Source organism: Bos indicus x Bos taurus, chromosome 10 (assembly GCF_003369695.1).
Source record: "Bos indicus x Bos taurus breed Angus x Brahman F1 hybrid chromosome 10, Bos_hybrid_MaternalHap_v2.0, whole genome shotgun sequence".
Taxonomy (NCBI): domain Eukaryota; kingdom Metazoa; phylum Chordata; class Mammalia; order Artiodactyla; family Bovidae; genus Bos; species Bos indicus x Bos taurus.
Genome location: NC_040085.1, coordinates 40181399 through 40194308, shown reverse-complemented (window position 1 = coordinate 40194308; position 12910 = coordinate 40181399). Strand labels below are relative to the sequence as shown.

At 38.1% G+C, this 12910-nt stretch overlaps 1 protein-coding gene across 13 annotated transcripts in view; it reads right to left on the bottom strand.

Annotated features, from left to right (window-relative positions):
• HERC1 (HECT and RLD domain containing E3 ubiquitin protein ligase family member 1) overlaps positions 1-12910 on the bottom strand; it is a 210961-nt gene that overhangs the window by 50083 nt on the left and 147968 nt on the right. For 11 of the 13 annotated variants that reach the window (XM_027553787.1, XM_027553788.1, XM_027553796.1 and 8 more), the window contains 8 exons: positions 7529-7645; positions 7087-7318; positions 5887-6011; positions 4669-4889; positions 3480-3748; positions 2325-2377; positions 1433-1633; positions 642-816 (listed from right to left, as the gene is read on the bottom strand). In XM_027553787.1, coding sequence (XP_027409588.1) covers positions 642-816; positions 1433-1633; positions 2325-2377; positions 3480-3748; positions 4669-4889; positions 5887-6011; positions 7087-7318; positions 7529-7645 — 1393 coding nt within the window. The remainder of the gene's footprint in view (positions 1-641; positions 817-1432; positions 1634-2324; positions 2378-3479; positions 3749-4668; positions 4890-5886; positions 6012-7086; positions 7319-7528; positions 7646-12910) is intronic. The other 2 variants (XM_027553790.1, XM_027553797.1) reach the window with 1 other exon arrangement.

Here is a 12910-nt window from a genome sequence, read left to right as displayed (position 1 = left end):
ATTATAAATCAAATGTTAATCTACATGTATGAGTTAGTTTCTGAAGTTCGTTTTCCATAGACCAAACTGTCTATATTCTTGAGCCAACATCATATAGTCTCATCTAAATTTTCAGTTTCTTTCAGGGTCCTTCAGTCTTCACTGATTTACTGTTAAATATCCCTACTTGATCATTTCTTAAATGGATGTCTTTTAAGTATTCTTGGTTCTCTTCCCTTTTTTAACATTATACTCCACAGTATGAACACAGCAGGGGCCTCCACAATACACAGGCTGACTTAGCTATACAGTTGGTAAACTCTGCAGAAAAATTCACTCAACCTTCTAGTTTTACCCTACACCAAATGGATCAATGGTCTTAGTTTCCCATTTCAGATAATCAAATGCTTGCAGTTTACTCAGTTATTATAACGGCTATATTTTCTGCCTAAAAAGACCCAAACATTAATTGAACAACTGACTGACTGACTGAATGAATGAATGAATAATAATGATGACTATTGTCTAATTTCTTTCATTCAACAGTAGTTATTCAAGTTTCTCAAACTTCTATTTCTTCTTCCCAAACAATACCAGACTCCTTCCTGTCCAATATGTACAAGAAGCTAACTTAGCATTTTTTGACACAAAATAACACTTACCTGACTGAGAGAAGAGACAGAGCTCTCATGACCATGGTTCTGGCCAGAAGAACCTGAGCAGCAGCCGTCACTCTCCTTAAAGCAACCACCCGGTCATGAGGATTTGCTAAGGCAGCTGCCTGTTCACCCAATGTTATTCTCCCAGAGGAACTCTTTTCTACAGAGCCATGGCAACCTGAAAAACATAAGATTTTGCTCAGTTTTCAAGAAGGTAAGGGAAAAAATAGCCAAACTACTGAAAAATTTTCCCTAGGTAGCTAGGTTCTAGGCTTCTAGGAAATAAAGCAAATCAATGTATTTTGCTCATCCATAAAACTGTTATATAGAAGATGGTTTGAGAGAAACAGATATTTCTAAGTCAATAATTTATTATAGGAAAAATATGATTCTTAAATTTTTTGGTTTTATTTTTGCTCATGTATCACTTCCACTGATATTAACATATAGAAAAAATATAGTTTAAAAAATATGCTTTGAGTACATATTCACCCAAATTAAAAAATACTACAAAATAGTTTTTGTTTCCAGGTTTCTCTTAACACAAAGTTAAAAAAAAAAAACTTTGCATTTTATAAATTCTTTTTATCATTTGAATATTTTATAAAAACAAAAGAATCAGAAGTTAGTATTACATTATACCTTCAAAACATTAAACACCTGGCTAAAGATAGTTGATGGGATAGAAAATATTGAACTCATTATTATTAACCTCTGCCTTATTATTTACTTTTCTAATAAGCAAATTAATACAGACTCTATAAAATCCATGCCAATCAGCATTCCAAGTTTACCTATTTGCATCAGAGTCTCTTCCATACTGTTGGTTGCTGTTACCATTGCTACTGATGCTCCTAATGGATCACTGTCAGGGAACTGAACTGGTTCTGGTACAATGCGGCGGTCGTTTAAACCAAGAGGGCCAGCAAGTAATTCAAACTCTTCTTCACCTGTTAGCTTTTCATCTTCATCAACATCCAACATGTCCCAGTCTTCTGGAGTTTATAAAGAAAGAAATGGATGGTATGTAAATATAAACATGACACAACCCTGCTGGCAATGGTTATTGTGAGATAGGTCTAAGATGCAGATGGACTGAAAGCCTAGTCAGTGCCTACAAAATAAAATATAGCACCATCTCCTGGTGATCCAACTAAACTGCACTCTGGAGGAACAGTGGGACTAAGGGAAAGGGAGTGAGAGCAAATCCATTTAAACCAATAGCCCATGCTACAGTTGGTAATGGAGGTTTCAACTAATAAAAAATATTGTTATGGGGCCAACAAAGAGTAACTGACCCTGTCCACAATCATTAGGAAATGAGTTATTCCAAATCAATGAATGCTCCAGATAAACTGATGCTCACTTCTTTAGTTTTTACTTTCCACAATTAGGATGAAAATTCAAAATGTATTAATACTTCATACTTAACCTACTTTGAAAAAATATACATGCCACACAGAAATTAACATCCTGTGGGAAAATATTAGAACCCAGGTCTTTTTCCCTTGACTTTTAAAACTAGGGCTATTGCTATCATACTATCTTGAACTTTTGGGGGGAAATTTAAGTTAACATGTACGTAAATACAGAGAAACATACGAAGGTTAAGTTTTAGTAACAGATGTTAAGTAGAAGGTATATACAAAAATACATGTGAAATAAAGAGGTTCTCAAAACAACTACCTTCATACACACTGTCCTGCTTGCCAATAAGATCTGGAGCTTGTCCTTTGTACCTGCACCAAACACAAAGAACATTGTGTTTTCATATAAAACAATTATTACTCCAAAGCGCAAATTATGTCATTAGGACATTTTAAAGGTCATTAATAAAGCAACACAAAATAAAAAAGTAAGTTTCATGTTATGGAAAGTGAAAGTGTTAGTTGCTCAGTCATGTCCGACTCTTTACAACCTCATAGACTGTAGCCCACCAGGCTCCTCTGTCCATGGGATTCTCCAGGCAAGAATACTGGAGTGGGTTGCCATTTCCTCCTCCAGGGGATCTTCCCAACTGAGGGATCGAAACTGGGTCTCCTGTGTCTCCTGCATTGGCAGGTGGGTTCTTTACCACTAGGCGCCACCTGGGAAGTCCCTTCATGTTACGGGCTAATGTAATAAAAACCACTGGTATGTAGGTGTTTACAAAATCAGTGACTATTTTATCAAATAACTGTGGAGGTTTCTGAGTGACCAACATAAATCTTTTTTTCCCCCCAATTTATTTATTAATGAGCAAAAACCTTATTCATTAGCTATTAATTGCTATTTAGGAATATAAAGAAGTAATATTTTCATGGAAGCTCATTTAATCTAAATAGTCTATTTTTTTAATCAAGAAAAAAGATCTTAATCAAGATGTCAAAAATATGGTGAAAAAAAAACAAAGGAAAAAGAGGAACATAAGCCTCCTGAAGGTTAAAGCAAAGGTCCCACTCACAATTTGTTAACAAATTTAAGATTAATATAGTCAAACTCCAGTGAAGGACCTGAGACCATACCACTGTTCCCAGACTATAGACTGCCACCTCTGGCAGGAACTTGAATTCTTCCACTTCCCTCATCCCTGTATCTAAATTCAGCAATCACAGGACTTTATAAAGGAAAAAAGTAAAGTGAAATTGAAGTCGCTCAGTCGTGTCCAACTCTGTGCAACCCCGTGGACTGTAACCCACCAGGCTCCTCCATCCATGGGATTCTCCAGACAAGGGTACTGGAGTGGTTTGCCATTTCAGGTAATTCTTCACATGAAGAAAACTACAATCCCCATGTCTTAATGAGAGATACTTTTATATACTTCAGTCAGAGCATCTGGATATCTACACAACTTCAAGGTACCTTTCAGAACTTGTTGCCTTGGATTTGGTCTTCAGGGCTAAGTACTTTTCCCTGCAGCTGCCACATAGCAGGTAGTATGGATTTCCACTCCCACATTCACCACCAAACCAGCCATCCACATAGGAGCCGTTGCTGCGATAGCCCTGGCGGTTTGCGCTCCGCCCGCAGCCTGGGTGATTTCTCTTCATGTGCTGATTGAAGTTGACGACACTGCATTCACACAGCTCACACACCACCACTTCTTCCCTGTCTTCAGACTCACAAACATGCTGCACAAAATGATTTCATATCACATGATTAGTCAAATTAACATATAATTAAGAGGTAAGTAGATCATTTATACTAAACTACTTGTTTACATATGCTGGAATATTTGCAAGATGTTCATCAAAGCTATAACAAATCAAAATTCAGATCACATGGTCTGAAGGTGTTCTTTGCCCCTTCCTCACACTAAGTGACAATAAAAGTAACTGACTATACTACTGAGAAAAAAATTATTAATACAAACAATCTGCCTCATCTCAATGATTTAAAATCCCTCCAATGAAAACTTTTATCTGATCATAACATGCGTATCTATTTTCTGAATCTCTAAGAAGTCATTTAGATTAATTTATCTTATTAACTTAATATATGATTTTCCCTATAAAACTTATACTTGTGAACTTCTCAGTTTCCCTGCTACAAAAAGTATAATGCTAAACAGTGTAAACATACAAACCCACCATGTACCCTGCCCTTTGATGGACGTATTTACAAGATCTAGGTGGCACTGGCTCCTAGAATGAGGCATTGCAGTGATTAAATAGAACCTATGAAGGAGAAGAGCATGCATTCAACAGCAAGATAAGCACAGCAGCCATGTTAAATACCCAGCAGAGTTGATTGGGACCTGATGCTTATTTGTAATCTCTTTGATATTAGAATCAAATGATCACAATATGGCTCTATTCATCTAGTCTGGGGAGAGAAGCAATAAAATCGCACAGAGAAAGCAACAAGAGAGACTTTTTCTTATTAGTTTGTAGGTATCAAAGTAACCTCAAGTGTTAGAGCCCCAAACTTTAGGATGAGATGTCAGACTTTTCAGAGTGTTACAACTCTAGGCAAGGCTGTTATTAGTAAGCTATATGAACAGGAGGGCAGGAAAATAAGTCAGAGCAGCCCCCGCTGCAGTCACACACACCCAGGTAGGCCAATCCAGTACCTCTGGGATCCACATTCCCAGAATATCATTGTCACTGGTCAGGTCTTGTCCAAACATAGCTTCCATCGCTTCATCATCAAGATCAATTTCCAATTCCTCATCTAAATTAAAGTCATACAACGCCCCTGGGTCTTGTTGCAAAGATATTCCTTCTCTCCGACTTTGATTCCTGTGGGCCTGCACAGAGCGGTATAACCCCGCTCAGAACAAAACAAGAAAGGCATTTTATTTGCATGTATAAAATAATTCTGAATATTTCGCCAGTTCTTAACTGCCGTACAACGCAGGTAAGAGCCTATCTCAGCTGACTTACTGGACTCCAGATCATAAACATAAAACTTTACCTATCATATGTGCTTCTTCTTCTGTGAAATGGGGATAATAGCATTCATACCTTGCACAGTTGCTGATAGGTTTAAATAAGATAGTCCGTGTAAAATATTTTATAAAGTTTGTTATACAGAAGAACACTCAGTAAATGTGGGCTGTCATTATCCTTTCAGTTTTTTAAAATCAGTCCCTTTCACTATATATTAAATATACATCCTATATGTTCTAGGACAGTCTCAATGACTGTTCCTATAAACTACTGAATCATTATTTATGTTTTAAGAATTCAAGGATTAAACTCTGCTTTGACAAAAAACATATTCTAGATTTCAGTTTGGAAAATATATTCCCTATAACTTACATTTCATATGCCAATAACATAATCCTCAAAATATTTACTAATGTAACGAAAAAATACTTTTTTGCTTATCCAGGGCCTTACCTAGTAGTGAAGCCCTGAAGTCCACAAAGTACATCAGAAAAACCAGTGCCTACTTGGCACAGAACTCTTTCTAGTTCCTTCTCACCTGTGATATCTTAAACATGTATCTTCACTTCTTAAATTATGTTTCTTGAGGGCAGAGACAGCATTTATGAAATTTCTCAATATCTGCAAGTGACTACTATAGCCTTCTGCATCCAGAGGGAACTTAAAAACAAATTTATGAATGTATGCTGTGATTTAAATTAAATAAAATTATATAAATGCATAGAAATATGCAAATAGTTGCTCTTTGAATGTGGAGGTACTGAATATTTAATATTATTAATCTATATCTTCTTTAATGTTGCTTATACATTGACTTTAAAATATAAACAAACTATATAATACTTTCATAAAGAGAAGGATATGAAACATATACTTACCTGCTCTTGCTAGCAATGTTCGAGCAGCTAAATCAAACTTGTGCCTTCTTGTTACTGCTGAGCGACCCCTAGCCGGCGGTCCACTTCCAGAAGCTGCATTCTCTGCATGATCCAGATTATCAGCACTAAAAGTGCAAATTTGAAAGCAATGCACATTTTAAAAAATCATCATGAACAGAAAACACAGGTACTAACTTGCCTGCAGTACATTTTCCTCCAAGTATTATCAAGAACAGTATGTTTATGATAAAATTTTGAAATATATCTTTTGTGCTTGGCAAAGTTCCTAAGTTATAAATGTCATATTGCTCTGAGCAGTAATGTTATCTGATTTTGAAATACACCAACCATGAAATTATGCTTAATACAAGTTTAAATTCAAATGAGGTCAATAGCCTTAACTAAATCTTAAATGATTATATACTGAAAATCTGAAATGACTGGGAATCCTTGCCTTGGAACAACAGATATTTCAAAATAAGTTATGGAAATATTCACTGAGCTTGTCAGAAAAAGCCTGAAGATTAATATAAGATACAAGCCCCAATATGACTTCATGAACTAAAATGAAATGAAGATTTAAAGTCATAAGAAGTGCTGAATGAGGAGCATTTTAGAAAGAATTACAGAATACTTTATTACATTTTTTTTAATTGCATGATAATTGCTTTACAATGTTATGTTGGTTTCTACATTTCTTTTTAGGCTAGGCATTATTACAGAAGTTGTTTTGCAACTTTAAAAAAGGGTGCATTGCACTGGATATTAAAAACTAAAGGTGAGATGAAAATATAAACCTATATTAAGAGACACAAAGATTTCTACTGAATCCATTTCTATTGAATGCATTAAATCAATTATATAAAAATGAACATTCTAGTTATTTAACATATAATAAAATTATTTTACCAACATGTTTATTTTATTTCAGAATAAACATTTTAGTTTTTAGTTGTTCTTTTCAGCAACTTTATATTAAAATTATTTCCTTATTTTCATAAAAATATCATTCAAGTCAAAACCTGTCATGTCATTTTCACCCTTCACAGAAACATAAACTTGTAACTGAAATGTCCATCTTTTCATATATCTCTACTTAACAACCTTATACACTGGAAGCACCTATGAAGGGACATAAGTGGGGCTCTTGAGGCACCATTTATAACACATGGAACAGGAATATGGAAATTGGAATTTCACCTTTCACTAAAGCCTTCCTCCATTTCAGCAGCATCAGCTGACGGTATGTCTCCTGGTGACTGCAAATAACAGGGATCATTTGACTTCCCACCACTGCCTGCAACTGCTGCTCCGTGCCTTGAGTCTGCTGTGCTGCCTGACTGGGGCTCTTCCTCATCCTCATGCCCAGGGTGCTCTATCATCCACATGGCAAGGACGGTGATGTTCTGGGCATCAGCCTCGCCTCGAGCACCTGAACGGGTGGAAAAAAGGTCTAATATTGACTTCGGGCAAAATAATTATTCCTGCTATCAGTTTAAGAGTGCTTGCTATGATGCAACTGTAATTAAATCTTGTATTAAAAATCTTATCAAGCTTTATGGCCTCTTAAAAAACATATCACCCTTAATAAAGATCATGTTTCTCATATCTGCATATATTGATACTTGAAAAGTTACAGTACCTGTGGCTTCCATGGCTTTCGCAATCTGCCGGAGAGAGAACCCCATTTCTAACAAGGGTACTGCAATCGCTGGAGGAGGAGGAGAAGTTGAAAGTCTACTGCTTGGGTCTGACAAGGCTGAAACAAAAGAAACAGAGGTAAAGTCCTAAATATCACTATATACCACGAGTAAAAAGTGTTCCTTTAGTGACCATAATTCCCAATTTTCTTAATACTGTCTAAATTTAATGAAATGTTAAAGAATTCACTAATTGAATGTGATTAAGGTTTTTCTTAAAGATAAACCAGCTATTATGAAATAAACTTGCTGAAAACAATGGTTAATATTTTCTTTTTTAAAAGTTTTCTATTTACAAAAAGTTTTTAATTTTACAGAAATTTTACAGAACAGTACAAAAAGTTCTTTTACCCTGAACTACTGGAGAATAAGTAAAAGACATAATGTTCCAGCTTCCCTGAATATACTAATACATCACTCCTACAAATAACAACATTCTCCTGCATAACCACAATGCAACTATCTAGTCAGGAAATTCACAATTATCATCTAATCCAGATTCTAGTTTCAAAGAAAGTCCTGATGTTTTTTACAGCAAAGGATCCAATCCAGAATAATCTTTACATTTAATTTTTCATGTCTCTTTAGCCTCCGATATTTAGAAGATTCCAGGCCAGTTACAGGGTAGAAAGTCCCTCAATCTGGTGTCTGCTATTTCCTCATGATTAGATTCAGGTTGTGCTTTTTGCAGGAGTATCACAGAACTGAAGTTGCCTTCTTACTGCATTCTATTAGATGGTCCATGATTTTATTTTGTCTCATTACTGATGATGAAACTTTGATTACTTGAGTTAAGCTGGTATCTGCCAGGTTTCTCCACTGTAAAATTAACTCTTTCTTTTCCTTTGTAATTAATAAGTATTTGTGGAGAAAAAACTATGAGAATATGTAAATATCTGATTCTTCATCAAAGTTTCACTCAGCATTTATTATGTTGGGGCTTCCCTGGTGGCTCAGACTGTAAAGAATCCACCTGCAATGCTAGAGACCCAGGTTTGTTCCCTGAGTCAGGAAGATCCCCTAGAGAAGGGATTGACTACCCACTCCAGTATTCTTGCCTGGAGAATCCCATGGACAGAGGAGCCTGGTGGGCTCAGTCCATGGGGCTGCAGAGTCGGACGAGACTGTGTGACTAACACTTCCACTTTCGTTTATGTTTCAGTTCAGTTCAGTCGCTCAGTCGTGTCCGGCTCTTTGCGACCCCATGAATCGCAGCACGCCAGGCCTCCCTGTCCATCACCAACTCCCAGAGTTCACTCAAACTCACGTCCATTGAGTCGGTGATGTCATCCAGCCATCTCATCCTCTGTGGTCCCCTTCTCCTCCTGCCCCCAATCCCTCCCAGCATCAGGGTCTTTTCCAATGGTCAACTCTTCGCATGAGGTGGCCAAAGTATTGGAGTTTCAGCTTTAGCATCAGTCCTTCCAAAGAACACCCAGGACTGATCTCCTTTAGGATGGACTGGTTGGATCTCCTTGCAGTCCAAGGGACTCTCAAGAGTCTTCTCCAACACCACAGTTCAAAAGCATCAGTTCTTCGGCGCTCAGCTTTCTTCACAGTCCAACTCGTTTATGTTTACTGGCTGAATTAATTATCACTATGATAGCTGACAAATGATGGTATTTTAAAGTCCATCAGTGCTTTCAGATTCATCAGTTGGTACTTCACTCTAAAGCAAAGCTCCTCCTTTTTCATGGTCATAGATTCTTTTTGCATTCAAGAGTTATTATCTGTTAGTGTAATTATTGTTTTTTATGTCTCCAATCTCCCAGATTTGACCAGTGGATGCCCTTCCATTCTAATTTATATGTCCTTCAGGCCTGTGTCCATCATTCTCTGAGTATTTCACCACTTTGTGGCACAAGCCATTCTACACTCATCTCATACTCAGACCCGAAGTGCCACTTCTCTCAGAAGATCAAGGTTTCTTTTAATAGAGAATAGTATTTAGAAGATAGGATTTTGGCACTAGGCATGTGTACTGCTATTGAAGCATCACTGCTCCAAGGCTCTCTCAGTGGACAGTTGCCAGTGGAGGCCCTCTTCAACCTACATGGCTCTGACACCTAGTGCCAGACTATGAGGACACTTCTCAACCCACCTGGACTCAAAAAGCTCTATGCCAGGCCACTCCACACACAGAAGTTTTTTTCACCCAAACCTGGCTCTGACAACCCACTCTGGGCTACCATGCCACACACCTCCCTTACCCTGCTGGCATGAATGCCTACCTAGATTGGCCTCACTTAATGGCTTTCGAATTGGATTAGTAAGGAAGAAGGGAAGGAGGGAAGACTATCATTCTTATTTTTGCTTAGAAAAAAAGTCATTACTGCTACAGTGGTGATAGCCCTGATGTATCTGTTGAAGTTCACCTTGCCATGAAAGAGTAACAAAGGCTAGATTTACCCTCACCTTAAGCAACTAAAAAAAAAAGACAAAAATTACCAAACAGTCTGCAGATGGATGATAGGCAGTGTGGGATGGTAATCCTCAAAGAAGGGAATCAAATGAGGCAAGGTGTAAAACTGTCTTAGCTTATGGCCTGGAAAAAATTTCCAAACCTGCAGGTCAGGGAAGGTAAATTCAAGCTACACTTAGGGGTCTCTCTGAATGGTGGAGACAAAGTACAGATTCAAAGGTGGCTAGAACTAACAGGGTAGGATACCAGACACCAGGGTAGGATACTCTTTTCATCTGTATAGAAAGAAGAGAGACCTATACAGAGAACTCCAGAAATGTGCAGAGGGTCCTCGTCACCTCAAGCCTTCAGCTGATGCTAATACAACTATCCAAAGCCAGGGAAAGAATCACCCAGAAGCAGCAGGCAGAACAATCCTTAGAGCTCATATAAGGTTGGGAAGCATCTGTGTTACAACAAGCCAGAATGAAAAAAAACTTTGTAATAAGGCATAAAGCACTGGATAGAATACTAAACAAACTGAAGGTTGTCCTGGTCCCACCTAACAAAGCTTAAAAGGAAGTCTTGAAAGAATCCAATTGTTTTCAAGTTACTTAACTGTATTCTAGAACAAAGTTAAAGTACAATTACAAAAGTACAGAATATCCAGCACTCAACTAGGTAAAATTCACAATGTCTGGTATCCAATAAAAAGTTACCAAACATGCAAAGAATCAAGAAAGCACAATTCAAAATGAAGAGATAAATTAGTTACTAGAAACAGACCTATAAATGAGAGAATTGATAAATTAAGTACAAGATATTAAAACAGATACCATAAATACAGTTGACGCTCATTTGTAGATTCCATATCTGCCGATAATTTACTCACTAAAATTGATTTATAACTCCAAAATCAATACTCATGGCACTTTCAGAGTCACACATGCACAGGATGACCAAAAGATTCAGTCTCCTGATGCATTTATTTCCAGCTAAGGTCAAACAAGGTGATGCTGTGTATTCTTGTTTCAGTTTTCAGACTATAACAAGTATCCTTTTCATGTCATTTAGTGTACTTTTTTTTTGCATGTTTTGTGCTTTTTGTTGGTGATTTCATTGTTTAAAATAGCCTCCAAGTGTAGCACTGAAATGCTGTCTGGTGTTCCTAAGTGCAAGAAGGCTCCAATGTGCCTTACGGAGAAAATATATGTTAAGCTTCACAAAGGCATGAGTTAATAGTGCTCCTAGCCATGAGTTCAATGCTAATGAATCAATAATACATTATATTAAATATAGTGTCTTTAAATTGAAACACACATAAAATAAGATTGTATTTTGATCAGTTGACAGAGTGTGATCAGAAGCTCGCAGAAAACTAGCCCTGTATTTTCACCAGGAATAGTGGTTCCGTTTTTGCTAATTCTGTGTTCACAGAACATAACTGTTTTAATAATGAGAACTGTTATTGCATGTATTCCATAAGGCAGAGGAAAGACTGAGTATGTTAAACAGACATGGAAAATTAAAAAAAAATACACAAAAACTTCTAGAAAACTACAATATGAAGGGAAAAACACACGGAATTTCCCAAGACCTCTGGGTGCTTCCCTGGTGGCTCATATGGTAAAGAATCTGCCTGCAATGCAGGTGACCCTGGGTTCAATCCCTGGGTCAGAAAAATACCCTGGAGAAGGGAATGGCTACCCACTCCAGGATTCTTGCCTGGAGAATTCTTGCCATGGGCTACAGTCCACAGGGCTGCAAAGAGTCGACATGACTGAGCAACTAACACTCACAATTTCTCTATAAAAAAGGCATAATTCAATCTACAGCTTCAAAACAGAGAAGACAGCTCAGTTTGATGAGGAAGATTCCCTTTAATTAAAAGCACTGTTTTACCAGAAAGAGACTCAAAGACTTAGAAAATGACCTTACAGTTGCCAAGGGGAAGGGACAAGTTAGAAAGTTTGGGATGTCACGTACACACTGCTATATTTAAAATGGATAACTAACTTGGAGGACAAGATGGCAGAGGAGCAGGTGGACGTGGAGTACATCCCTCTCCACAGATACATCAGGAATATACCTTCAGACATAGAAGAGCATGCAGAACACCAGCTGAAAACAGATGGGAGTACCTGACCAGCTGAAAAGAACATATAGAACCACGCAAAACTCAGTAGGTTGAAGGAACTAGGGGGGAAAACAGGAGTGTTAGTAGGACTGGACCTGCCCTCAGTGGGCTGGGAGACTGAAGCAGGGGTCCCATCCCCACATCGGGGCAACTGTCTGAGTCAGAGAAGAAACATCTAAGGCTGAGAGTGAAACAGCTCATCTGTGGCAGCCTAAATGGAATGAGAATCAGACAGTCCTTGCCGCAGCCATACATAACCAGGACAGAGATGCAGGTACCCTGGAAGGCATGGAGGGTGGGAGCTGGAGTTTAGAGATTGTGGAGGAATGCCAGGGTGAGGGCTGCTATTGACTGTGGAGAGACAGATTGAGGGGAGGTGAGGGAGGAGATTGTGGTAGGAATTGCCTGTGGAGCAAAGCTGGGCAGCCATGGAAGCAAGGCGATACTGCTGAGTCACGTGTAGGGGATGGAGCCATCACCATAGCCTCTTTCCCCCTTCACGCCAGCATGGGCAGCTGAACAACAGAAAGCTTGGCCCATTAAACGCCTGATACACTGAACTACAGAGTAGGACCCCACCCAGCATGCCCCTTTAAGTGCCTGACGTACTGATCTACAGAGTAGGACCTCAGTCAGAAAGAGAAAGAGAAATATCATATTCTGATGCATATATATGGAATCTAGAAAAATGGTACTGAAGAATTTGTTCACAGGGCAGCAATGGAGAAACACACATAGAGAATAGACTTATGGACATGGGGAGAAGGGAGGACAGGATGAGAAGTA